The following is a 26,875-nucleotide window of genomic DNA, read 5'->3' on the forward strand; positions in this document are numbered from 1 at the left end:
CTGGGGAGTGTTGCTGAACAAAGAGACCTTGGAATGCAGGTTCATAGCTCCTTGAAAGTGGAGTCACAGGTAGATAGGATAGTGAAGGAGGCGTTTGGTATGCTTTCCTTTATTGGTCAGAGTATTGAGTACAGGAGTTGGGAGGTCATGTTGCAGCTGTACAGGACATTGGTTAGGCCACTGGAGGCTGAGGGGTGACCTTATAGAGGTTTATAAAATCATTAGGGACATAGATAGGGTAAATAGGAAAGGTCTTTTTCCTGGGGTGTGGGAGTCCATAACTAGAGGGCATAGGTTTAGGGTGAGAGGGAAAAGATAGAAAAGGGACCTAAGGGGAAACTTTTACATGCAGAGGGTGGTAGGTGCATGGAATGAGCTGCCAGAGGATGTGGTGGAGGCTGGTACAATTACAACATTTAAAGGCATTTGGATGGGTATATGAATAGGAAGGGTTTAGAGGGATATGGGCCGGGTGCTGGCAAATGGGACTAGATTGGGTTGGGATATCTGGTCGGCATGGACGGGTTGGACCAAAGGGTCTGTTTCCATGCCGTACATCTCTATGATTCCATGACTCTTCTGATCCTGACCGTGCCTTTCGTAATTTTGTAAATTTCTATCAGGTCTCCCCTCTGCCTCCGACGTTCAAGAGAAAACAAAGCAGGTTTGTCCAATCTCTCTTCGTTACAAATACCCTCCAAACCAGGCAACATCCTGGTAAATCATTTCTGTACCCTCACTAAAGCCTCCACAGGCTTCTGATTTGAATCAGTCCATAAAGGGTTTGAATATTTTGTCACAGCCCAAGCAGGGAGAGAAGGGAAATAGAAAACAATGATATTTGGAAATGAATGTACATTGAAGGGCTCCATTGAAGGATACAGCCCTTGTCAGACCATAATGTCTCACTCATACATCTTACCAGTTCTTCCTTCTGGGAGAACGTGATTTTCGCCTGAAATTAATTTGTCTCACTGATGCAAGGTTGGACACATGCATGACTTTCAACCGGGGGAATTAGGAGGTGTTTAGATTAGATTACTTAAAGTGTGGAAACAGGCCCTTTGGCCCAACAAGTCCACACCGACCCGCCGAAGTGCAACCCACCCATTCCCCTACATTTACCCCTTTACCTAACACTACGGGTAATTTAGCATGGCCAATTCACCTGACCTGCACATCTTTGGACTGTGGGAGGAAGCCGGAGCACCCGGAGGAAACCCACGCAGACACGGGGAGAACGTGCAAACTCCACACAGTCAGTCGCCTGAGTCGGGAATTGAACCCAGGTCTCTGGCATTGTGAGGCAGCAGTGCTAACCACTGTGCCACCGTGCCACCCACAACTGAGTTGCCTCAACTGAGGCCAGATCTTATCCAGCTAAGAATAATATCAGAACATCAGTCATTTGGGAACAAAGACATTTTGGTACCAAACTAGGAAGGCTGAAGCAGGAGCAGCTCAGATTCCACATCCTCCATTTTCCAACTTCCAATGAAATGACAGTTGATCTGTGGCCTAACTCCATGTAGCCACATTCCACTTGGGAAAGGGTGATTTCAATCTCAGCTCTAGTCCCGCGGCCGTAGTGGAGGGATGATGTTGGCAGGGGTGGGAGGGCACTGAGATTGCTTTTCCCACACTCTGATCATGACTTTGCCATTTTCTGAGCAGGGGGATGGGGAGTTTGAATCAAATTACCTCCCACAGAAAAGTGGCAAGTGTCAACTGGAAGTAATACCACAGCCAGGCCCTTAGCATCTCCAAACTCCACATGCTTCCCCAGACCAGACACTGAGCACTAGTGACAGAGAGTGGAAGAGAGGGAAGTCAGGCAGACAATGTAGGAAAGGAAAGATAGATAGACAGATAGACAGACAGCCAGACATATAGTTGGATAGAGACAGACAGATGAAGATGGAAAGCAAGCAATGGAGGTAGAGAGAGGGAGGTGAAGAGAAATATAGACAGAGACAGAAATGGAGATAGAGAGAGAGGGAGAGATAGAGAGACAGAAAGAGAGAAGGAGTGATTTAGAGATAGAGAGAGATAGAAAGTGCAAGAACTAAAGGAAAAGAGAGCAAGAAAGAGCTAGAGAGAGAGAAAGAGAGTAGGCTGCATTTTCCATCCGTGAGTGAGAAGTAAAAGTTGGGACTGTTTCTGGGTCCCGAACCTTGGGTGGTAAATGGTCAATAACTGGGATATTCAATAGGGCATCACCTTCATTGACATAGCAACAAGATCTCTGTCCAGGTAAAGGTAGTGGGAACGCCATCAAAGCTGCAGGATCAATCAGAGTTCTTCCAGTAGAAGGTGACAGCAAGTAAGTAAAGGGTGAGGGATGGCAGGCGGGCACTTTAAGATCTATCATCAAAGATTCTGCAGCAGGGGCCATCACCCCGAGTGGCAGATCCTGTCGTCAGGGTAACGTGGGACTGTTTCTGCACTGGGGCCTACCTCGAGGAACAGGCCCCTGTCAGCACATTGAGCTGGATAGCAACTGAAAAATCTCACCCTGGCATCTGATCCCAGTCCCAGAGAGAGCTGAAAATCTGAACTTCAGGCCCAAACACAACAGCAGCACAAAATGTCAGAAAAAACAAACGATAACGCAACGCATGTCATCTGCTTATCCGCTGGAAGGAGGTGTGAAGTGACACTCACTTTCCCACAGTGTAATGCACCCATTTCAGGAGAGCCTTCTTGGCACTGCCCTTGAATTTGGTGACGACCTTCCTCTTGGACGGGGGGCTCCCAGTCTCAGAGTTGGCAGTACTGTCCACGGAGGAGGTGCTGCCGGAAAGCGATGACAGCAGCGACAGATTACTGGTCAGCTCCTCGATCTGTGGGTTGGAAGAGAAACCATATTGAAAATAACACTGGTCCCAGAACACACAGCTGCTCAGTCAAAAATGGGGTGGTGTAAAGAGACCCAGAATTCCAACCTGGAAGTACAAGATGATGGTCCAGATCAAACCCAGCACAATCGATGGCCTCCCATCAACGATGTCAGTGGAATTGATGTTGACCAGTTTAATCTGTAAGAAAAATGCAGCTTGTTTTCAACATCCCATTGTGTAATTCACAAATCCTCCACAGAGTGAACTTAATACATCATACCATAACTTCCGTCTTTATCAAACTCATCTCCATGACTGCTATCTTTGCTCCTTCACACACCAATGAGCTCCGATGGAAGTAGTTGGAGGCTGAGAGCTGAGGTTTACAAAATCACTAGGGACATGGATAGGGTGAACAGACAAGGCCTTTTCCCCAGGGTAGGGGAGGCCAAAACTAGAGGGAATAGGTTTAAAGTGGGAGGGGCAAGATTTAAAACGAACCTATGTTTTTACTCAGATGGTGGTGTGTGTATGAAATGAGCTGCCAGAGGAAGTGGTGGAGGCTGGTACAATCACAGCAATTAAAAGGCATCTGGATGGGTACATGCACAAGAAGGGTTTAGAGGGATACGGGCCAAGTGCTGGCAAGTGCGACTAGATTACTTTAGGATATCTGGTTAGCATGGACAAGTTGGACCAAAGGGTCTGTTTCTGAGCTGTACGTCTCTATGACCCCATGACTCTAGGAAATGGTCTTGCCTCCTCTGGCCATTGTTAAAAAATAGAATGAAACACTGTTCATTTACATAGCACCATTAGCAACATCAGGACATCCCAAATGACTTCGCTACCAATGAGGTAAACTGTCCCGCTGCCCACCCACAAGGTGAATGTGAGGGATCCCATGGAATCCTACAGGGGAGATCAGTCCGGTCACCTCGCAAATTACTTCATTAGAAGTCTTAATTTAATTGTTGTTTGTGGAAGTTTTACTGATGTGACGATGCTGTGGTTTTAAGAGGGGCGTTTTGTCCTGGTTTATTTTACAGAGAGAGTGAGGAACAGGCGCTGAGCAGCTCTGAGAAGATAAACAGCTTACAACGTCTTGGGTGTTTTTCAGTCAGAACAATAGAAGCAGCCTGAATGGGTGTGGTCGAGTGCTCACAGAACCAGAATTTCTGGTTGCTCTCGCGGTCTTGAAGGGGTGGAAGCTATTTTTTCTCTCTCTCATTTACAGCCAAAACTGAGTGTTCTCTGCCTGCTATGGGAGTCGCATGTGAGACAATCTGTTTTCTGAATTTGCCTTTTGCCAAGGGTGTGCTTATGAGATGTTACTAGATTGGAACAGTTAATTAGTAATAGGTCCTGTATCTATTACGTTGTCAAGTTTTTCAATAGCGTTGTTATTCCAATTCCTTCTTTCTTTTGTTGTATTTTAACTATAGTGAATAAATAAAAGTATGTTTTATCTTAAATCTGCAGTTTAACCAATTGAACCGCAACTGGAACACAACACCTTATATTTACCTTTAAAATAAAAAAAGATTAGGGTCTAGACTATCTCCTGAATACTTTGAAGGGGTTGGTCTGGTCTCTAACACTGTGCAGAATATGGATCTGTATATGCCACATCATATACAGCGACATGGTGGCTCAGTGGTTAGCACTGCTGCCTCACAGCACCAGGGTCCCAGGTTTGATTCCAGCCTCGGGTGACTGTCTGTGTAGAGTTTGCACATTCTCCCCGTGTCTGCGTGGGTTTGCTCCAGGTGCTCCGGTTTCTTCCCACAGTCCGACGATGTGCAGGTTAGGTGAATTGGCCATGCCAAATTGCCCGTAGTGTTCAGGGATGTGCAGGCTAGGTGCATTACTCAGGGATAAATGTAGAGGAATAGGGAAGGGGTGGGTTACTCTTCAGAGGGTCGGTGTGGATTTGTTGGACCAAATGGCCCATTTCCACAGTGGAGGGATTCTATTATCTTCTAAAACATAAAGTCACCTCAGCAGATCATACAGCTGCTCTCTCACAGCAGAGAGAAAGAGAGGACGGATGGTGGTTTCACCCGAGGGTCACTGCACCTTAGATGAGGGGAGAGGTTGAGAGGGAGAGTCCTTCATGGTAACCTCAGCTGGTGTGGGAATTGAACCCACGCTGTTGGCATCCCTTTACATTGCCAACTGAGCTAGCCGAGCCCCCTTTGCTACATTACAATGGTTCAAAAATACTACATTGGCTTTAGGACCAAGGTGGTGAAAAGATGTGATAAAAATGCAATTATACGAGCCTGACTCTTCCTTTCAAAGTTATCTCAAAGTAAAAAAAAAATTAAAACACATCTGAAAGCTCATCTTCCTAAATAAAAAGAAAATTGCCATCAGCAAACAAACGCAGAGCGCTATGTTCCGAGATTGTTTGAAGGCATCTGTCAAAGAGAGTACTAAATTAACCAAGGAGGTTTCAGTGAGGAGGAGGCCTGTTCTGCTAATGGTAACTGCTGACAAACCTTGTACACTAGAGGAAGAGATGCTGAAGGAAGCTAGGCCAGTAATAGCACTCAGCAGTGAAACAATTGTGCATTTCAACATCTCAAACAGCAATTAAAATAAACAACACTCAGTCAGCGCTGGAAATATTCGAAAAATAGCAGCAAGTTTGATCAAAGAGGTAAATTTTGAGGCGGAGAGGTTTCTAGAGGGCATTTCAGAGGGTGGGGTGTGGGTGGTGAAAAACTGATGTTAAATTTCAGGACATGTGTAAATTTCCACTTGAAAGACAATGACACATGCGAGATTCCACTTAATGAACAGCAGGAAATGAGTATTTGTGTATTGATGATTTGCCACAGATGGAACACATGAAACAGCAAACAGACACAACCAGGCTGGAAAAACGAGTTTTGTGATGTTGAGATCACTGACCGGTGATCCTCTGTAGACCGACTGGCAGCGTGACAAAAAGAATTAAAGAGAATGTGTGTTTGGTTAGTCAAATGCTTTGCTCTGTCTGCATGCAACGCAACCGTTAGCTGTACCATCCCAACTGTTTACAAAGGTCTATGTCTTCGGTGTTAATTTCACAAGTGAATCTGTGAGCTCTCGTGAGCTCCTCTCAACTTGCAACAAGACCCTTTTACTTTGCAACATCTTTCGTGTACAGCTTCCTACCAGCAATGTCAGTTCATGAATACTTAACAGTTTCGTATGATATTCCTTCTTCCATGATTCAAGCTCAGACCCTTAACCTGTTTGCTTCAAATGCATTAACCTTCAGGAAGCCAACAGCAGCACAGAAAGGGGAAGTCAGTCAGCCTGTCAGCCTTGCTCTGTAATTCAATTAAATCCAGGTGGATCTGTACTCCAACTCCATTTGCCAATGCTCTACCTTACCTAACAAATATCCATCGAGCTCACTCCAGAAAGCTCCATCTGACCATCAACTACAACAACCATCTGGTGGACAGCATTCCAGACTTCCACAATTTGGATCAATATGTGGTCATTCCTGAACAGTTTAGTTCTAATTTCAAGATGGTCATCCCTTGTCCTGAAGTCCCGCACCAGAGGATATACTTCCTCTGGGTCTGCTCTTTCGATTCGACTTTTAACATTTTAAACATCTCAATCTACCTTCTTGAAAGAAAAACAGAAATTGTTGGAAAAGCTCAGCAGATCTGGCAGCACCTGTGGAGGGAAATCAGCATTAATGCTTCAGCTCTGGTGACTCTTCCTCAGAACTGGGTTGGGGCGAGATTTGGAAACTGGTGAAGTCGATGTTGATGGCGTGTGGTTGGAGGGTTCCAAGGTGTTCTCTCCCCAGTTGTCAGGTGGCTTGGATTTGTCAGTGGAGGAGGTCCAGGACTTGTGTAGTGGAGGAGGTCCAGGACGATCGTATTCCCAGCGTCCCTCCCCCAAATCCCCTCCCCCCTACCTTTTATCTCAGCCCACCTGGCACACCAGCCTCATTCCTGAAGAAGGGCTTATACCCGAAACGTCGACTCTCCTGCTCCTCGGATGCTGCCTGGCCTGCTGTGTTTTTCCAGCATCACATTTTTCAACTCTGGTCTCCAGCATCTGCAGTCCTCACTTTCTACAAGCTATGTTTACATAACCGCTTCAGAATTTAACTGTTTAAGCCCATTATATCATTCAGGCTGGAATGATAAAACATTGTGATTTTAGTTATAAAATGGTGGGTATCCAGGCCTACACTTCAACCATTATTTTGAATTTAATCTGTGTTGGACAAGTTTCCTGGCTCTCTCAGCAGGAGTTTTTTTTTTATTCATTCACATGATGAGGGCAGCTCTAGCGAGGCCAGCATTTATTGCCCACCCCTAATTGTCCAGAGGGCAGTTAAAAGTCAACCACATTGCTGTAGGTCTAGTGTCACATGTAGGCCAGACCAGGTAAAGATGGCAGATTTCCTTCCCTGAGGGACATTACTGATCCAGGTGAGCTTTTTCAACAATTGACAATGGATTCGTGGTCATCCCTAGACTTTTAACTCCAGATATTTATTGAATTCAAATCCGACCATCTGCCTTGGCAAGATTCGAACATGGGTCCCCAAAACACTAACTGGAGCGTTTCAGGGAACACCTCGGGGACACATGCACCAAACAACCCCACCGTCCTGTGGCCGAACCATTTCAATTCCCCCAAGGACACACAAGTCCTGGACCTCCTCCACTGACAAATCCAAGCCACCTGACAACTGGGGAGGGAACACCTTGGAACCCTCCAACCACACGCCATCAACATCGACTTCACCAGTTTCCAAATCTCGCCCCAACCCAGCTCATCCCAGGTCCAACCCTCCAACTCGGCACCGCCCTCTTGAACTATCCTACCTGTCCATCTTCCTTCCCACCAATCCGCCTCACCCTCCTCTCTGACCTATCGCTATTAACCCCCAACTGCATCCACCAATGGCCTTCACAAATAGCTTTTCCCTGAGCCCCAACACCATCCCCATTTACCTCTCAGTCCCCCTTCCCCCTCAATATTCCTGATGAAGGGTTTATGTCCAAAACATCGACTGTCCTGCTCCTCGGATGCGGCCTGATCGGCTGTGCTTTTCCAGCACCACACTTTTCGTCTCTGGATTAACAGTCCAGAGATAATACCATGAGGAGATAAATGCCATTTCACTTACCTGATGGATCCAATTTACTCTGAGCGAATCCCCTAGCCCCACAGCAGCAATTTTATGTATTATTTTCACCATCCACATTGCTTTATTTGTCATCTCATGCTAAATGTCATCGTAATAAGTTATGACTTGCAGGAGCCGGTGTTGGACTGGGGTGGACAAAGTTAAAAATCACACAACACCAGGTTATAGGTCAGATTACTTTCCAGTGTGGAAACAGGCCCTTCGGCCCAACAAGTCCACACCGACCCCCTGAACAGCAACCCACCCAGACCCATTCCCCTATGTTTACCCCTTCACCTAACACTACAGGCAATTTAGCGTGGCCAATTCACCTAACCTGCACACTTTTGGATTGTGGAAGGAAACCTGAGCACCTGGAGGATACCCACACAGACACAGGGAGAATGTACAAACTCCACACAGGCAGTTGCCTGAGGCGGGAATTGAAGCCGGGTCTCTGGCGTTGTGAGGCAGTGGTGCTAACCACTGAGCCACCGTGCATCCATAGTCCAACAGGACTCTATTTAGAAGCTTTCAAATAAACCTGATGGATTCTACCTGGTGTTGTGTGATTTTTAACATCGTAATAAGTAATTATTTCACCTTTATTTCTGAAAAGAGCTTTCGCATTCCTTTGTTATTTCCTCCCAATCTTTCTCTGTTATCTTTTTTTGCACATTTTATTCTATGGAGTCAGCACCAAAAACGTTACCAAGGCAACTGCCTTCAAGGTGATACAATGCGCAGCAGCATGAAGCAGTAAATCTACAGCAGTGCAAAGTCATTCGATTCCCCACCAGATACTCCTGGTGTGGGAAGCTGGGGGGGGAATAGAAAAATGGGGCACCAGGGATTTCAACCCCATCCTGCCCCCAAGCAAGAATTCCAACAAGGTGAAGGAGAAAGGGTTGGAGTGGGACACACAGTGAGTTCCTTTTGGGGACTCGGTCGCAGAGACTGACATTAGGAAACCAGCATTTTCACTGAAGATGAGTGCAGGTCAGAAACAAAACTGAACCTTTGACCCAATTTGGCAACATTGGCATAACCCTGTCAAACGGTTATTACAAGCAGAATGGTGCCAGAGATGGTAAACATCCAGTTGGAGGATGAACCTTCAGATAATGGGACTACATCCACTGGAGGGGAGAACAGCAAGTGTTTTTTTAAATAGGTACATTTTTAAAATAACATTCAGTTTAATGGGGAAAGGTTATTTCCTCTGGGGTATTGATAATGTCACTGGACTAGTAGTCCAGAGATTCAGGCTAGTGCTGGTGGGATTTAAATTCAATTAATAAACCTTCAATACAAAGCTAGTCTCACTAATGGTGACCATGACAACCATTAGCAATTGGTACATAAGTTCATTTAGTTCACTCATGTCCTTTAGGGAAAGTAATCTGCTGTATTTACCTTGTCCTCAAATGTGGTTGACTTGCTTTCCTCCTACCCTCCTACATAAGCCACCCAGTTTGAGGGCCAAAAAGGGATGGGTAGCAGATAAATCATAGCAGAATCCCTATAGTGTGGAAGCAGGCCCTTCAGCCCATACCAACCCTCTGAAGAGTAACCCGCCCCCATTCCCATTATTCTGCATTTCCCATGGCTAATCCACCTACCCTGCACAGATTTGGACTGTGGGAGGAAACTAGAGCACCCAGAGGAATCCCTCGCAGAATGTGCGAACTCCACACAGACAGTTGCCCAAGGGTGGAATCAAACCCAGGCTCCTGTGAGGCAGCAGTGCTAACCACTGAGCCACCGTGTCACCTGAAATGCTGGATCAGCAGTGCCACACACGGCACCTGTAAGACACAAGGATAAAGAAAGCACAGTCCTGTTCTCATTCAATGGCCTCAGCCGTGGTTCATGCTGTTAAAAAAAAACGAAAGAATTGTGGATGCTAAAAATCAGAAACAAAAACAGTAATTGCTGGAAAAGCATCTGTGAAGAGAAATCAGAGCTAATGTTCCAGGTCCAGTGATCCTTCTTCAGAACCCGAAACGTTAACCCTGATTTCTCTCCACAGATATTGCCAGACCTGCCGAATTTCTCCTGCAATTTCTGTTTTTGATAGTGCTACAGCGCTGGCCTGATTTGTCACCCCCTCAGTTGTTGAGGCTTACTCCTGCACCAACAATGAACCAGCAGCAAAAGTTCGGGGGGGGGGGGGTCGAAACTTTGAGTGGCATGATGGGTAAGTGGTTAGCATTGGTGCCTCATAGCGCCAGGGACCCAGGCTCAATTCCAGTGTCAGGTGACTGTCTGTGTGGAGTTTGCACATTCTCCCCAAGTCTGTGTGGGTTTACTCCGGGTGCTCCTGTTTTCTCCCACAGTCCAAAGATGGGCAGATTAAGTGGATTGGCCATGTTAAACCGCCCATAGCGTCCAGGGATGTGCAGGCTAGGTGGGTTAGCCAAGGAAAATGCAGGGCTATAGAGGTAAGGTGGGTCTGGGTGGGATGCTCTTTGGAGGGTCAGTGTGGACTCAATGAGCCAAATGGTCTACTCTCAGACTTAGGGATTCTATGATTCTGGTCCATGTTTCAAATCCGAGTAGATATTTAAACCCACACAGATGAGGTACATCCATCAGCGAGAAGTCCGTGTCCTGAAGGATCACTCCTTGTCTAAGAGATTCAGGTAAACAGTCCCTGAATATTTGACACACCGATAAATATAGTTATTGCCACCAAAGTCATACCCAATCCCATAAGCTCTGGTTTGAGTCACACTTCCAGTTTCGATAAGCACTTGCTTAGCCCCAACCGGATGTATTTGTGATCACTGAAAAGCTGTCCCGAAGTGAAGGATTTCACACAGAAATGTGACACTGCAGAAGCAGGAAGAGCTGATATTCACACTTACCCGTCTGCCCTCCAGAAATGTCAAAGCTGTTCCAATGTTGCTCACCCAGTGGATGCGTTTTGACTTACGCCCCTGTTCACAAGGCTGCAAAACCAGAACACAGATTATTCACAAGTACATTTCCCACCAAAACTATTACATTCAATACCCAACTGGCAAGGCATAATGTAACGAGCTTGATAAATCACTTTGGAGCCTTTGACCTTTATCCTCAACTTTGCAAACTCCAGGGCGCTGAAGAAAATAGTGGCTTTCATCAAATATCCTTCAGCCTCTAATGTGCAGCTGACACTTCCAATGACAGTCAATGGCATTGCCATCATTGAAACCCCCACTATCAATGTCTTAGGTGCTGACCATTGACCAGACAATAGGTGGGACAAACTATAAAATACTACATCAGAAGAGTACAGCAATCTGGATATGCTGTGTTGAGTAACTCATTGGCTGACTCCCCTTACTGTCGTTAAAGTGGCACCAGGAGTGTAACGGAGTAATCTTTATTTGCCTGGATGGGAACAGCGCCAACAACACTCAAGCAGCTCGATCCGGTCCAGGATAAAGCAACTTGGCTGAAAGCCCAAATATCCATTTCCTGATCTATTCCCTCCAGCATCAACACTCCTTTGCTGCAGCGTGTATACCATCTGTGAGGTATATTATAGCAATTTGACAAGGCTTGGCTTTAGCACTTCCAACCCTCAAACTGTAGAAAGACCAGGACAGTAGGTGCACAGAAACACCTCTGCCCTTAATTTCCCCTCCACATCCCACACACCTCACTTTGGAAATACACTGCCTTCACGAGTGCATCTTTGGAGCAGTCGGACAGGCAGAGCTGTATGAGACTCGAACATCAGACCAAAGTGGGCACACTGTCACTGTGAATCCAAGGAGGAACTGGGTTCATGACTCAGCATTGGGCCTGTCATGCCCACTCTCTATGGCTGTTCTCAGAAGCAAAAAGATACATTGACAGACAGGGTGGCACAGTGGTTAGCACTGCTGCCTCACAGCACCAAGGGCCCATGTTCGATTCCACCTTTGGGTGACTGTGTGGAGCTTGCACATTCACACCATGTCTGGGTGGATTTCTTCCCACAGTCCAAAGATGTGCAGGATAGGGCATGCTAAATTGCCCATGGTGTCCAAGGATAGATAGATTAACCATGGGAAATGCGGGGTTTCAAGGATTGGGTGGGAAGCTCTTCAGAGGGGCAGTGTGGATGTAATGGGCCGAATGGTCTGCTTCCACACTGTAGGGATTCTATGATTCTAATATGAAAGGCTGAAGCATCCTCTCATCATCTTCCTCCTGAATAGAGTCCAACCTTACAAGAACCAGCTAGTGCCTGGTATTTCAGCTCAATGGCATTGAGTTGAGCTGTGGTAGGCAGCATCTGATGGCTATTTATCTATGGGTGCACTGTGATCAAGCTTTATTATATCTTAATGTTAACATCCTCACATGCAATTCTGGTGGTGCTTCCTGGAAGCTGAGCAAGAATGGGAATGTCAGCACAATTCTAAGAAGCACTCAGATACCGAGGGGAGCAAGGGCACGTATCTCTGTGATGGTGACGAGAGGAATTCAGTAGGCTTTTCAAATATAAGCGTTCAGGATCCGTTGAGTTTACAAAATAGGCATCATCCATAAAGCCAAAGAAATTGTGCTAAAACTTTGCCTATCACTGCCCATCATGAGTTGGAGTACTGTGCCCACATTCTAGGGAAGACGTCAAAGCCTTGGAAAGAGATTTATTAAAGTGGAGGAAGTGATGACGGGCTTACAGTTCCACGGAGGGACTGAAAAAACTAGAGCTTTTCTCCTCAGACGGAGAAGGTTAAGGGGAGACTTCACGGAGTTGTTCCGAGGGTTTTGACAAGGAAACAGGAAGAGACAGTTCCCACTGGCAGGTGGGCCAGGATTCAAAGGACAGAGGACAGGATTTTAGGACAGAGATGAGGAGAAACTTCTTCACCCAGAGAGTGGTGGCTGTGTGGAATGCTCTGCCCCAGAGGGCTGCGGAGGCCCAGTCTCTGGATTCATTTAAGAAAGAGTTAGATAGAGCTCTCAAAGATAGTGGAATCAAGGGTTATGGAGATAAGGCAGGAAGAGGATACTGATTAGGAATGATCAGCCATGATCATATTGAATGGCGGTGCAGGCTCGAAGGGCTGAATGGCCTACTCCTGCACCTATTGTCTATTGTCTATTGTCTATTGTCAAAGGACAAGGGGTGAAGATAATTGACAAATGGGTCAGAGGAGAGTTGAAGGTGGCACAGAGCGTATTAGGATCTGGAATGTACTGTGTGTGTGAAGGGATAGTGGTGGCACATATTTAGCAGCAACTTCGGAAGCAGAATATTTGAAAAGGAAACATGTACTGAAGGAACCAGGATATACGGTCGAGTGAGTTGGCTCTCTTAAAGAGCAGGCGCGGACATGAAGGAATGAACAGCCTCCTTGCACTGTATGATTTTAGGTATTCCCTCTTCAACCCAGAGAATGCACTGACAGTATTTGTACCACAATCCTGCTTGGATCAGATTGGAATTGTAACTCATTGTCCAGCTGCTCACTGACCAGTTGGCAGGACAGATGGTGGCACTGCACTGGTTTCAAGCTGATAAACTCACCAGATTCTGTCCCGAGAGAACTTCCAAGAGGGCAAGTAGCATTACACCATCCTTGATATCTTCGAACAGATCATTGACTATAATTGGGGGATTGCGCTGAAACAGAAGAGAGAGAGAGAGAGACACTTAGTACTGGGTCTTAACCAGGGTAGGTTAGATAGGCAGAGGGGTCAGGGGACTGGAGTATCAACTTGATCAACAGTAGCTCAGTGGTTAGCACTACTACCTCACAGCAGTAGAAATCTGGGTTTGATTCCACCCTCATGCAAATGTCTGCATGGAGATTGCAAATTTCCCTGTGTCTGTGTGGGCTTCCTCCCACGTTCCAAAGTCGTGCAGGTGAGGGTGGATTGGCCATGCTGAATTGCCCACAGTCTACAGGCTAGCCATGGGCAATACAGGGATGGGGTGGGTCTGGGTGGAATGCTCTTCAGAGGGTTAGTGTGGGCCAAATGGCCTGCGTTTGCACTGAAGGGTTTCAATCTTTTTCTTTAAAAAGCTTGGCTGCTCGTTGAAGATGGAAGGGCTGAGTAAACTGTATTCAGATGCCTCAGCTATTAGTGGGAAGGTGAGGGAGGTCTGACCTCAGATCTCAGGGTGTTGCTCTCATTGCAAGGAGATGGTTCCATTCTGCAACTCGAGAGCAGAACTCAACTCTACCCCTTCCCTCATTAAAGCACAAATGTTTGGGGTTGTACAGTGGCTCAGCGGCAAGCACTGCTTCCTCACAGCACCAGGGACCCAGGTTCAATTCCAGCCTCGGGCGACTGTCTGTGTGGAGTTTGCACGTTCTCCCCGTGTCTGTGTGGATTTCCTCTGGGTGCTCCAGCTGCCTCCCACAAATCAAAGTTGCATTGGTTAGGTGAACTGGCCATGGGAAATTACCCATAGTGTCCAGGGATGTTTAGGTTAGTTGCATAAGTCAGGGGTAAATATAGGTTAGGGGAATGGGTCTAGGTGGGATACTCTTTGAAGGGTCAGTGTGGACTTGTTAGGCACACTGTAGGGATTCTATGATTCATTTGGATTACAATGGGCATCCAATGGGTAACAAGATGGGCCCAACTCCATGCAATAGAGAAGCCTGATGAGCTGAGATGAGGCACTGCTGTTTCTCCTGACCCACAAGCAGTGCTGCAATGTTTCTCCCCCTTCTCACCTCACAATCAGGCTTTCTGAGGCCTGGGAAAGCCTGATGGCCAATGGTATCGAATCATGGATAGCCTACAAGAGCAGATGGAGGCCATTCGACCCATCGAGTCTGCACCACCCCTCCCAAGAGCATCTTACCCTGACCCAGCTCCTCCCCAACCCACCCTATCCCTGCAACCCCGTATTTATCAGGAAAATGTTTCTCTACAAAGTCGGTGAGCTCAGTGGCATTAAAACAGCATTAAAAACCAGCAGCATTACAGTGGTTAAACTGCCAACTCAGCTCCTGGAAGCAGTTTGGCTGGCCATCCCTTTGTCCAGCATCCAGTTAAACCCAAAATGGTTCCAGAACATCCCTTTAAATATGCAAATACAAAAACTCAGAGTCTGACCCTTCCCAGAAGCATTGACTCAGAGCTGCAGCAAAGGTAAGAGAGCACAGTCTGAGCAATAAATGCCCAGAGTGAACAACAAAGCCAATAATTGTTAATAAACTCACTTCTGGACACTTTGTACTGTCTTTGTCAAGTACATGGCAAAGAGGTAGTATTCTGATAGGAGATTATACGCACAGTTATCACTCAAACGGGGAATGAGCATGTCCTGAAGATTGTACCAACTGTGAGTCAGTCAATCACCCAACATTTTCTTTTTGTGAAACAACAGACTCCAGCTACTTTCAGAGTACCTACTATAAATACCTTCCAGGGAAGTGCTCAAAGAAATTGAATCGAGCAGTGACCCACCCCCAGTTGTCCAGACAGCTAGAAAGGTCAAGCAGTTAATGGCAAGAACATGTCGTATCACATTCACCTACTGAGCTGTCAATCAACAGCAGAACACAGGTCACTCTGCCCCCTCCAGGTCTGTTGTGACATTCAGTTACATCATTGCTTCGTGTTGTTTGATGGTTTTTGCCCATTAAGTGTAATAGATCCAGCACATCCAAAAATGCAGCACTCCCTCCGTATTAGGCTACAGTCTCATCTCTCCTCATATCGTTCTGAGTTCAAGTCCCACTCCAACATGTGAGCATAAAAACCATGGCTCTGTCTGCCTGTTCCCAGCTTGCTACTAAAGACGCTACTACTCTGAATAAAAGCTTTTTTTTTAATCCCATGAGTCTACACCAATATTAATCCCTCAATTAACAACACAAAAATACAAATCATGGGAAAATTAACAAACAGTGAAATTCACAACTAATCTTGGAGGAACCTGTTTGGGTGAAGTTCACAGCACAGAATCAGGTAAGTTAATTGTTGTTTTAAATTGTTGTTGTTGTTTTAAGTGTGTCCAACAGAAAGGCTGCAGTAGTGAGTAGAGTTGGTTCTTTCTTGATTATCTAGAGGGCATAGGTTTAGGGTGAGAGGGAAGGATATTAAAGAGACCTAAGGGGCAACCTTTTCACACAGAGGGTGGTACGTGTATGGAATGAGCTGCCAGAGGAAGTGGTGGAGGCTGGTACAATTGCAACATTTAAGAGGCATTTGGATGGGTATATGAATAGGAAGGGTTTGGAGGGATATGGGCCGGGTGCTGGCAGGTGGGACTAGATTGGGTTGGAATATCTGATCAGCAAGAACGGGTTGGACCCAAGGGTCTGTTTCCATGCTGTACATCTCTGTGACTCTATAACATCTGGCTATAACGTTCTGTGCATGTTTCCTATTTAACACCAGCGAATTTCCAAAGAAATAAATTGGCTGGAAAGCTCCTTGAGATACCCAATGGGAATGAAAAGCCTGATACAAATGCAAGTCTTTCTCGCTTTTTCCCTTTGCAAGTGTCATGGGTGGGATTCGATCCTGCAACCTTTTGACGCAAAGTACCATCTGCTGCGGGGAGTAAGAATGGTTCTGCACTGGTCCAAGGATCAACAAGAGGTAGACACTTTTCTACAGACACCGTGCTTTAAAGGGTAAAGTCTGGGCAATCTTTTACAGGAGGAGAAAGTGAGGTCTGCAGATGCTGGAGATCAGAGCTGAAAATGTGTTGCTGGAAAAGCGCAGCAGGTCAGGCAGCGTCCAGGGAACAGGAGTCTGAGCAACATGGATGATGGCAACACATGTGGCAATGTCAGCCAAGCAGCCCAGCAAGGCCTGCCAAGATCATCTTGGGTTACCCGAGGCGGCACAGCGAGATTTTCATCTCGTTCATCTTCTGTTTCCCATCGTACAACGTCGAGAAGACCCGAGGCGGGAAGTGGGAACGGGAGCCTGGCGAATCCCACTCACGACTACTCCAAACGTTGGGCACCAGGCACCAAACCCTCAGGGCATGGTCCATGGGTACCATACCCATGTCCCTTACGTCCACTGGCATTGGTGGAGCAGGCTGAAAGAGCTAAATGCCCTGCTCTCACTCCCAGTGTCTACTTCTCTAGTGACAGGAGCCTTCAAAGTGCACCTTGGAGGGAAACAGGAACTATCACTGTACTGTCGCAACAAGGACACTGTGCTCTCAGGGACACACGTCCAGCTCACAGATTGGACCAGGACACAGCCTCAGGCTCTTCAGTTTCTCTCTCTGAGCCCACCTGGATGCTGACAGAAGCCCTGCCTTGCCTTTTTGGGCTCTAGACCCCTCAACCAGAGATACCTGGTCCATATGCCTTCTGTCTTGCCTCATAGTTTAGCACGGACACTACGCCCGGAAACTTCTCACAGCGATCAGCATGATGCGGTCAACGCAAAAGGTGGCAGCCTTCGATTGGTGGGGGATCTAGGCACATTTAAGTTAAGGGCAAATTCCGATGCCCATCCAGGGGCTTGAACATGGTCAGTGGGCCACTCGACGAGGGTCAGAGTCAGGACGCTCTCCACACAATGGTTGAGGGGCCTTATATCGGCTCAGCCCATTCCCTATGACTCTTTCTGCCCTCTTGGGAGGCTGTCTCCCTCCTGGAATGCGAAAGATGGGCAGGTGTTAAGGGAGGCGAAAATGGGTGGCACAGACATGATTTTCCATGCCAATGGGGATGTGTTCCAAGGGAGCAGACAGCGCAGAGGGCACGCAGGGTTAGTGCTATCGGGAGCTGGAGTGGACCTCAGCAAATGAGGGAAGACGCTGCATTAGTCGGAGTGGTGAGAGCACGGGTCTCGGTGGGAGGTGGACGCAGTAGCAGAGGCTGAGAGAGTGTAAGGTGTCGGAGAGAAGACGGCAGGGCACTTACACTGTCGGAGTGGAGAAGGATATGGACGTTCCCTGCGACAATCCGTGCTTTCTCCAGATGACAGAGGCTGCCCTGATCTGGACGGCAACCTTGCACCAGGCTGGCTTGGCATAGTCAGGTGTCTGGAGCTCTCCTGCTGCTCCTGGGGGAAGAGGAAGTCCTGCCTCTTTACCACCCTGTCCCAGAGGGAGCTCAGGAACATCAGGAATGGTGCAGGGCAACTCCTGACTTAACAGCGCTCGTCTAGGTGCACAATGGGCTTTCAAAGATGGCACGGGCACCAGAGATGCCAGCAAATCCTGGACAATCTGCTGAGTGGCAAGTGGGAAGGGTAGAACCAAGCATGACACATGCCATAGGTATAAGGTAGGTTAAATAACGCAGCCAGTTTGATAAGATATGGTGAGGAAACTCGGAGGGCCTTGCAATATAAATCCCTCCAAAACTTTAGACGTAACTCACCCTTAGCAAAGGAAATATTAAGATTTAGTCCCCTGAAGTGATGTTACTTTAGTCAGACTCTGGCCTCCTGACCTTCTAGGAGTTAGGCCACTCAGGACTGAGGTAAGGAGGAAATATTTCACTCAGGGGGAGGAGAAGTTTTGAAAGTGGCTACTCCAGGGGGTTGTAACAATTCAATCATTCAAGACAGAAACTGATAGTTCTCCAACTATTAAAAACATCAAGGGATATGGCAATTGTGCAGGAAAATAACACTGAGGTAGAAGATCAGCCACGATCCAGTTGCATGACTGAACAGGTTAGATGGGCTGAATGGCCTGCCCTTGCTTCTGATTCCTATGTTCCTGTGTTCTTAGTTTCTTGCACTTCTGCTGGCAACTCCCATGGGACAATGGGTCCTCAAGTTTGCTGTCAGAATTGGATCTCTGGTTCCAATACATACAAGCCTCCAACAGCAATGCCTTCACCTGAGGAGCAGTGAGAAGGATATGGGTAGCATCGCAGTGAGAACACCACTATGCCAAGTCATATACCAGCCTTTGTGAATAAGGGTCTTGCATTGGCGGTTTCCCAATCCTCTGGAATTTTCTCCAGAATCTAAGGATTCTTGGAAGATTACTATCAGTGTATCTACTACCTCTGTGGCTACTTCCTAGATACATCCCATCAGGTCCAGGGCAATTATTGGCCTTTAGCCCTATTAGTTTCCCCGTACTTTTTCTGTTATGATACCTTATCAGATGATTTCCCTACAGTGTGGAAACAGACCCTTCGGCCCAACAAGCCAACACTGACCCTCTGAAGAGTAACCCACCCAGACCCATTCCCCTACCCTATATTTACTCCTGGCTAATGCATCTAACACTGTGGGCAATTTAGCATGGCCAATTCACCTAACCTGCACATCTTTGGACTGTGGGAGGAAACCGAAGCACCCAGAGGAAACCCACGCAGACACGGGAAGAACGTGCAAACTCCACACAGACAGTCGCCCGATGCTGGAACTGAACCCGGGTCCCTGGCGCTGTGAGGCAGCAGTGCTAACCACTGAGCCACCACGCCACCCATAAATATATCTATTGTATTTATTTCTGTCCCCCCTTTGAGTATTTAGTAATTTTGGAATATTATCAATGTCCTATACCATGAAGACAGATGCAAAGTATTTATTCAGCGCCCCTACAATTCACTGGTTCTCCATTATTATTTTACCAGCCTCATTCGAAAGGGGCCAAATGGCCTCTCTCATCCTTTTCATTTGTTAAAATAGTTTTACTGTCTGCTTTGATACTCCTTCCTAGTTTGCCTTCAAAATTTATTTTTGCCTTCTTTACATTTTGGTCATCTTTTGTTTGATTTTTAAAATGCTCCCAAATACTTAGCAACAATCTTTTCCACATTTTACGATTTATTTTCTTTCAATGTGAAACTATCCTGAACTTTTTTGGTTAACGATGATTAGTTTAGCACTATCCCAGAATCGTTCTTCCTCACTGGGCTGTGTCCTTTTTGTGAGGCATAAACTATTTTCTTAAAGGTTTCTTCTGCTACGCTCCTTTTTCCAATCTCTTCAATCAACTCCACCCTCATACCTTTGTAATTGCCCTGATTTCAGTTTAACGCAGTTGTTTCCAAACCAAGTTTCTCACTCTCCATCTGAATGCCAAACTTGACTATATTACTGTTTTCGAGGGGGTCTTTGAGATGATTCAATAAACCTGCCTCTTTACACATTACCAGATCCAAAATCCACATCTCTGGTTGGATCCACAACAAATTGCTTGAGGAGAATATACGCTATGAATTAATTCTAAGATGAGAGGAGTCAAAGAGGCGTAGAGACGTACAGCATGGAAACAGACCCTTCGGTCCAACCTGTCCATGCCGATCAGATATCCCAACCCAATCTAGTCCCACCTGCCAGCACCCGGCCCATATCCCTCCAAACCCTTCCTGTTCATATACCCATCCAAATCCCTTTTGAATGTTGCAGTTGTACCAGCCTCCACCACTTCTGGGTAATCCAAGATGGAGGACAGGAAGAATTCCTGGCTGCAACAGCTGCTCCTTTTTTGAGGTATTTTAGGTGCTGGAGGTGATTTCCTCGAATTCCAGGAGCAGCAATTACTGTTTTATATGCTGTTGCATTGTTTTGGAACTTTTTGAGGTTGAGGAGAAAAAATATAAAAGGGAGCTGAGGGGCAACACTTTCACATGGGGGGAGGGGGTGGCTTGTGTGGAAAGAACTGCCAGAGGAAGTGGTAGTTGCAGCTTTTGTTGCAAAATTTAAAACTCATTTGGACAGGCATGTGAACAGGAAAGATTTAGAGCGATATGGGCCAAGCACAGGCAAATGGGACAAGCTAATTTGGGGAACGGGTCGGCATGGGAGAGTTGGACCGAAGGGTCTGTTTCCATGTTGTATGACTCTTTGACGTCCTCCTTGCTACTTCTTCCATTCAGATTTTCCTAATCTACATGGAGATTAACGGCATCCATGATGAACATCCTTGCCCTTTTTTTACATGCCGTCATTATTTCCTGATATATTCTCTCATCAGTGTCCTTTTCTGCTTGTTTTGGCTTACCTCCACCCAAATGGATTCTAGATGTTCCATTCCAAAAGCAATTGCTACTATCGAACTTGGTCCATCTCATTCTAACAAAGCTTTTCCACCATCCTTTCCTTCTTGCCTGTCCATAAGACCATAAGGTAAAGGAGCAGAATTAGGTCATTCGGCCCATCCATCTGCTCTGACTGATATGTTTCTCAATCCAATTCTCCTCATAATCCTTGATCCCCTCATTCATCAAAAACCCTATCTACCTCTGTCTTTAATATCCTCAATGACTTGACCCCCCACTACCATTTGCAGCAATCAGTTCCACAGATTCACCACCTTCTGGCTGAAGAAATTCCTCCTCATCCCAATTCTAAAGGGTCATCCCTTTATCTGAGGCCGTGCCCTTGGGTCCTAGTCTCTCTTCCTCATGGAGACTGTTTCTCCATCCAAGTCTCTTGGTCCTTTCGAAAAGTCACATACCATGGAATATTTGGTACTTAGCTTTGATCTTTGATGATAATTGGTGTCCTCCATGAGTAAATAAGAAAATTATAAATGACCCTGTTGCAAAAAGTCATGTAGATGGTACTCAATCCTCATTATAGTTGGTTTTTGCCCATGCTGGACATGGTCCACTCATTCCACAGCAAACCCCCAATGCAGAACAAGTGGAGGACTGTATGTACACACTTGTCTCAGTAAACCTAAGTTAACAGTCATGATTTAGAGCTGCCGGTGTTGGACTGGGGTGGACAAAGTTAAAAATCACACAACACCAGGTTATAGTCCAACAGATTTATCTGGAAGCATTAGCTTTCGAAGCGCTACCCCTTCATCACAATCACCTGATGAAGGACCAGCGCTCCGAAACTTAGTGCTTCCAAATAAACCTGTTGGCCTGTAACCTGGTGTTGTGTGATTTTGACTAAGTTAACAGTATATTTCTCTTCCACTTCCATGGAACTGGGACACACACACACACACACACACACACACACACACACACCAGGTAGCTACCAGAGATAGCAGCCTGTCTAAAACAGCACCCTTCCCCCTTCTCGGCTGGAGGGAGGCCCATGAAACGTGATTATTCTGTCAGTCCAGCATTGTCTCTCTCAGTGACACCACGATAGTGTAACAATGCACAGCAAGAAACTGCAAGCTCCATTGTTATAAGGTGTGATATCTTACTATTTCCCACCGCTACTGTATGAACATTATCACAGAATCTGTCTCACTATAGAACCATGGAATCTTACAACTCTAAAGGACACTATTTGGCCCATCGAGTCTGTACTATAAAGAAACTATTCGGTTAGCTCCTGCTCCCCTGCTGCTTCCCAGAGCCATGCTAACCTTCTCATTTCAAATACAGTATACAACTATATCCATCTCTCCCTTAGAAGTGAAATCAGCTTCCTCAACTCTGCTGGGCTGTGAACCCAGGGTAAACCGTGTGAAAAAATATCTCACTCCCCTCGTTCTTTTGCTGGCTGATTTCGATCTGTGTCCTCTGCTTACTGACTGTCCTATTGCTGAAAGCAAACTCTTTCCTTATCTAATCGATCAAAACATTATCAACAGTTCCATTAAATCTCCTCTGACAGGCAATTTCATTTGGAAGCTTCTAGAGCGCTCATGTCATTTGTATCATCAGCAGACACAGGTGAAGTGCCCGAGGAGCAGGAAATTCGACCTTTCAGGCAAAAGCCCTTCATCAGGCATTCCTGCTCCTCGGATACTGCCTGATGAAGCGCTTTTCCAGCACCACTCTAATCGAGATTCTGGTTTTCAGCATCTGCAGGCCTCACTTTTGCCTAGTTGATTTTAACCTTACTGTGAATCCTCTGGCAAGGATGCCGACCTTGAAGAAGTTCTCCTCCTCTCTCTACAAGAATCTCAGTGAGTCTCTCTCTCACTGCAACCCCCAGAGTATTCCTGATGAAGGGCTTTTGCCTGAAACGTCGATTTTCCTGCTCCTCGGATGCTGCCTGACCTGCTGTGGTTTTCCAGCACCGCTCTAATCTAGACTCTGGTTTCCAGCATCTGCAGTCCTCACTTTTGCACAGGTGAAGTGCCCGAAGATTGGAGGATGGCTAATGTTTTGCCATCATTTAAGAAAGGCTGTAGGGAAAGGCTGGGGAACTAGAGGCCGAAAGCCTGATGTCTGCAGTGGATAAGTTGTTAGAGGGGATTCTGAGAGACAGGATCTAGAGGCATTTGGAGAGGCAGGGACTCATTTGGGATAGTCAGCATGGCTTTGTGCATGGGAAATGGTGTCTCATGAATTAGACTGAGTTTCTTGAAGGGGTGACCAAGAAAGTAGATGACAGCAACACAATGGATGTTGTCTGCACGGACTTTAGCAAGGCCTTTGTCAAGGTACTGCATGGTAAATTGTTGAGTAAGGTTAAGTTACGTGGGATCCAGGGACAAGGTCAGAGGTCAGACGGCACCAGGTTCAATCACCTGACGAAGGAGCAATCCTTCACAAGCTTTTGAAGCGTTGCCCCTTCATCAGGTGATTTCTAATAAACCTGCTGGACTATAACCTGGTGTCATCTCACTTCTGACCTTATCCACCCCAATCCAAAACCAGCACCTCCACATCATGGGATCCAGGGAGAACTAGCCAATTGGATACAAAATTGGCTTGACGGTAGGAGACAGAAGGTGATGGTAAGGGGGTTGTTTTTCAGACTGGTGGCCTGTGACCAGTGGTGTGTCACAGGGATCGGGGCTGGGCCCATGGTTGTTCATTATTAGATAAATGATTTGGATGGGAATTTAGAAGGCATGGTTAGGACGTCTGCCAAGATTGGTGGCATGGTGGACAGTGAAAAAGGTTATCTGGGAATGCAGCGAGATCTTGTCCAACAGGGCCAGTGGCTGAGGAATGGCAGATGGAATTTAATTTAGATAAATGAACGGTGTTGCATTTTGGTAAAGCAAACCAGGGCTGGACTTACACAGTCAATGGTAGGGCCTTGAGGAGTGTCATAAAACAAAAAAATCTAGAAATGCAGGTTCATAGTTCCTTGAAAATGGTGTTACAGGTAGACAGGGTGTGAGGAAGGCTTTTGGTATGTTTGCTTTTATCGGTCAGAGCATTGAGGAGAGGAGATGGGACATCTTGCTGCAGCTGTATAGGACATCGGTGAGGCCACATTTGGAATACAGTATGCACTTCAGATCACTCTGCTACAGAAAGGATATTATTAAACGAGACAGGTTTACTAGGGTGCCAGCTGGACTGGAAGGTTTAGGTTATAAGGAGAGGTTGGATAGACTGGGACTTTCTTCCCTGGAGCATGGGAAATCGAGAGATGACCTTATAGAAGTTTATAAAATCATGAGGGGCACAGATAAGGTAGATAGCCAACACCTTTTCCCTGTGGCAGGGGAATCTAAATCTATAGGTTTAAGATGAGAGGGGAGAGATACGAAAGGATTGAGAGGGTCAATTTTTTCACACTAAAGATGGTGAGGGTCTGGAACAGGCTGCCAGAGGTAATAGTGGAAGCGAGTACAACTTCATCATTTAAGAAATATTTCGACAGGTACATGGATGGGACATGCTGAAAATGTGTTGCAGGTCAGGCAGCATCCAGGGAACAGGAGAATCGACGTTTTGGGCATACATACCAAAGCAAATAGGACTAGCTTAATTGTGAAAACTGAGTGGTACAGGCAAGATGGGCCGAAGGGTCTGTTTCCATGTTGTAGACCTCTAGGACACTATGACTATGGGTGATGCTGCAATGACAGGAGACACTGTCAGTTAGGCCATACAGATCCAAGTGGTCAACGTGGTCAAGTCTAGATTGCTGTGTTGCTTAGCCTCTTTGGTAGGGCACACCAAAGGAGAGAATTTTATATCGCTGCAGCTAATACTCCTGCAGGCAGCACTCTGAAACCCGCAGGATTTCCCACTGTAGAGAGTTTCTCACAAGGGAGGGAACGCCATCCACCCTTCCCAAGCCCAATGACAGGCAAGGGACAGAACTCCATGTGAGGGTGGTTCAATTACCACAGAAGCTTGCAGTTGGTTGTGTCAAAGATACTTGCCCAATCAGACCTAACGGACAGTCCCTAACCACGCAGACATGATTCCTACTCCCCACTGTCAACTTTTTTTGTAAAAGCTCATCTGTGTCATTTAGTGATGTTCCAGATACTTAGCAAATGCTACACACTACTCAGACCCAGCAGCTCTATACAAGATTCACTGGTTGGTCTTTGTGCACTGAATTTGTAGTGAAGAAGACAGCATATGGGGCAGAAATGAGAATCAACAATTATAGGATCTCTACAGGAAGCAGGCCATTCGGCCCACCGAAACCACACCAACCGTCCAAAGAGCATCCCACTCAGACACAGCCCCTCTCCACCCCCACCCTATCCCTGTAACCCTGAATTTCCCATGGCTAATCTACCTAGCCTGCACATCCCTGGACGCTACAGGGCAAATTAGCATGGCCGACCCACCTGACCTGCACATCTTTGGACTGTGAGAGGAGACCTGAGCACCTGGAGGAAACCCTTTCCAAGCCCAATGATGGGCAAGGGGCAGAGCTCAACGTGAGGGTGGTATATCTGCCCCAGGAGACACAGGGAGAGTGTGCAAACTCCACACAGACAGTCGGCAGAGGCTGGGGCTGGAATCAAACTCGGGTCCCTGGCGCTGAGGCAGCAGTGTTAACCACTGAGCCCACCGTGCCGCAAAAGTGGAGGGAATGGGTGTGATGGGGTATAGGATATGACCTCTGTTGAAATGCTGCTTGCCTCTCCTATACCACCTTTCCCTGAAGGGCACTGTGATGGTGTGGTACTGTTTCCTTTCAACTCCTAAGGTGCAACTTGAACACATCCTAAGGCCCAGTCTTCTGACAGCTTTTCAACAGGAAATGGTCCAATTGTATGTTGTGTATATTTTAAAATTCAATTTATGTTCACTTCCTGTCTACAAAGCCTTACTGCCTGTTGTTATTTTCTGGCAGACCTCTGTGTCAATTTTTCTCCCCTATAAATTCATATTTCCACATTTATAATGGAAACTGCCTATGTAAACATGTCACACTGCAATTACACCCTCTCACCAGCAGTGGCTCTACAGGACTTCAGTCTCTCAGCTCCTCAGCCTATCCTAGAGAAAGACTCCTAAACCTCTCATCCTGTCCAATATTTCCTGGTTTAACCAATAGTAGCGATAACCTGATGATGACACTTGTCCTGCACTCGGGATTGCTACAAATGTACAAACAGACATAAAGATCAAGTAATGGATGCTGCCTGTCCTGCTGTGCTTTTCCAGCACCACTCTAATCTAAAGATCAAGTCAGTCAGGCCAAAAGAGGAAGGAATCCAGTCATTTAAAAGGCATCTGGATGGGTTTGGAGCCTTATGGGCCAACTGCTGGCATATGGGACTCCATTAATTTGGGATATCTGGTCGGCATGGATGCGTTGGACAGAAGGTCTGTTTCCGTGCTGTATACCTCTATGCCTCTATGACTTACTGAGGCAACATTGACTATCTAAAATGTAGCCTGCTCTCCACTCAACAGCCTGGCTTATGAGAAACACCACAGTAGTTCAGATCATCACGGTATAATTTGTTTGGGCTCACTTGGGGTTTTACTAGAAGTGACAATGAGCCAACTCTCTAATCATCACTCACGCCACATAGGGAAGTTAATGGCAGCAGAAACAATGGAACTGTCATAGAGTCATAGAGATGTACAGCATGGAAACAGACCCTTCGGTCCAACCCGTCCATGCCGACCAAATATCCCAACCCAATCTAGCCCCACCTGCCAGCACGCAACCCATATCCCTCCAAACCCTTCCTATTCATATACCCATCCAAATGCCTCTTAAATGTTGCAATTGTACCAGCCTCCACCACATCCTCTGGCAGCTCATTCCATACAAGTACCATTCTCTGTGTGAAAAAGTTGCCCCTTAGGTCTCTTTTATATCTTTCCCCTCTCACCCTAAACCTATGTCCTCTAGT

At 46.5% G+C, this 26,875-nt stretch overlaps 1 protein-coding gene across 1 annotated transcript in view; it reads right to left on the minus strand.

Annotated features, from left to right (window-relative positions):
- The window catches only part of syne1b (spectrin repeat containing, nuclear envelope 1b), a 502,247-nt gene that overhangs the window by 449,050 nt on the left and 26,322 nt on the right, over nucleotides 1–26,875 (minus strand). Inside the window, exons 3-7 of the mRNA XM_043696857.1 lie at nucleotides 13,508–13,603; nucleotides 10,866–10,949; nucleotides 5,760–5,780; nucleotides 2,946–3,038; nucleotides 2,665–2,843 (exon numbers count right to left, since the gene is read on the minus strand). Of these exons, the coding sequence (XP_043552792.1) occupies nucleotides 2,665–2,843; nucleotides 2,946–3,038; nucleotides 5,760–5,780; nucleotides 10,866–10,949; nucleotides 13,508–13,603 (473 nt within the window). The remainder of the gene's footprint in view (nucleotides 1–2,664; nucleotides 2,844–2,945; nucleotides 3,039–5,759; nucleotides 5,781–10,865; nucleotides 10,950–13,507; nucleotides 13,604–26,875) is intronic.

The sequence above is a fragment of the Chiloscyllium plagiosum genome, chromosome 9 (assembly GCF_004010195.1).
Source record: "Chiloscyllium plagiosum isolate BGI_BamShark_2017 chromosome 9, ASM401019v2, whole genome shotgun sequence".
NCBI lineage: Eukaryota > Metazoa > Chordata > Chondrichthyes > Orectolobiformes > Hemiscylliidae > Chiloscyllium > Chiloscyllium plagiosum.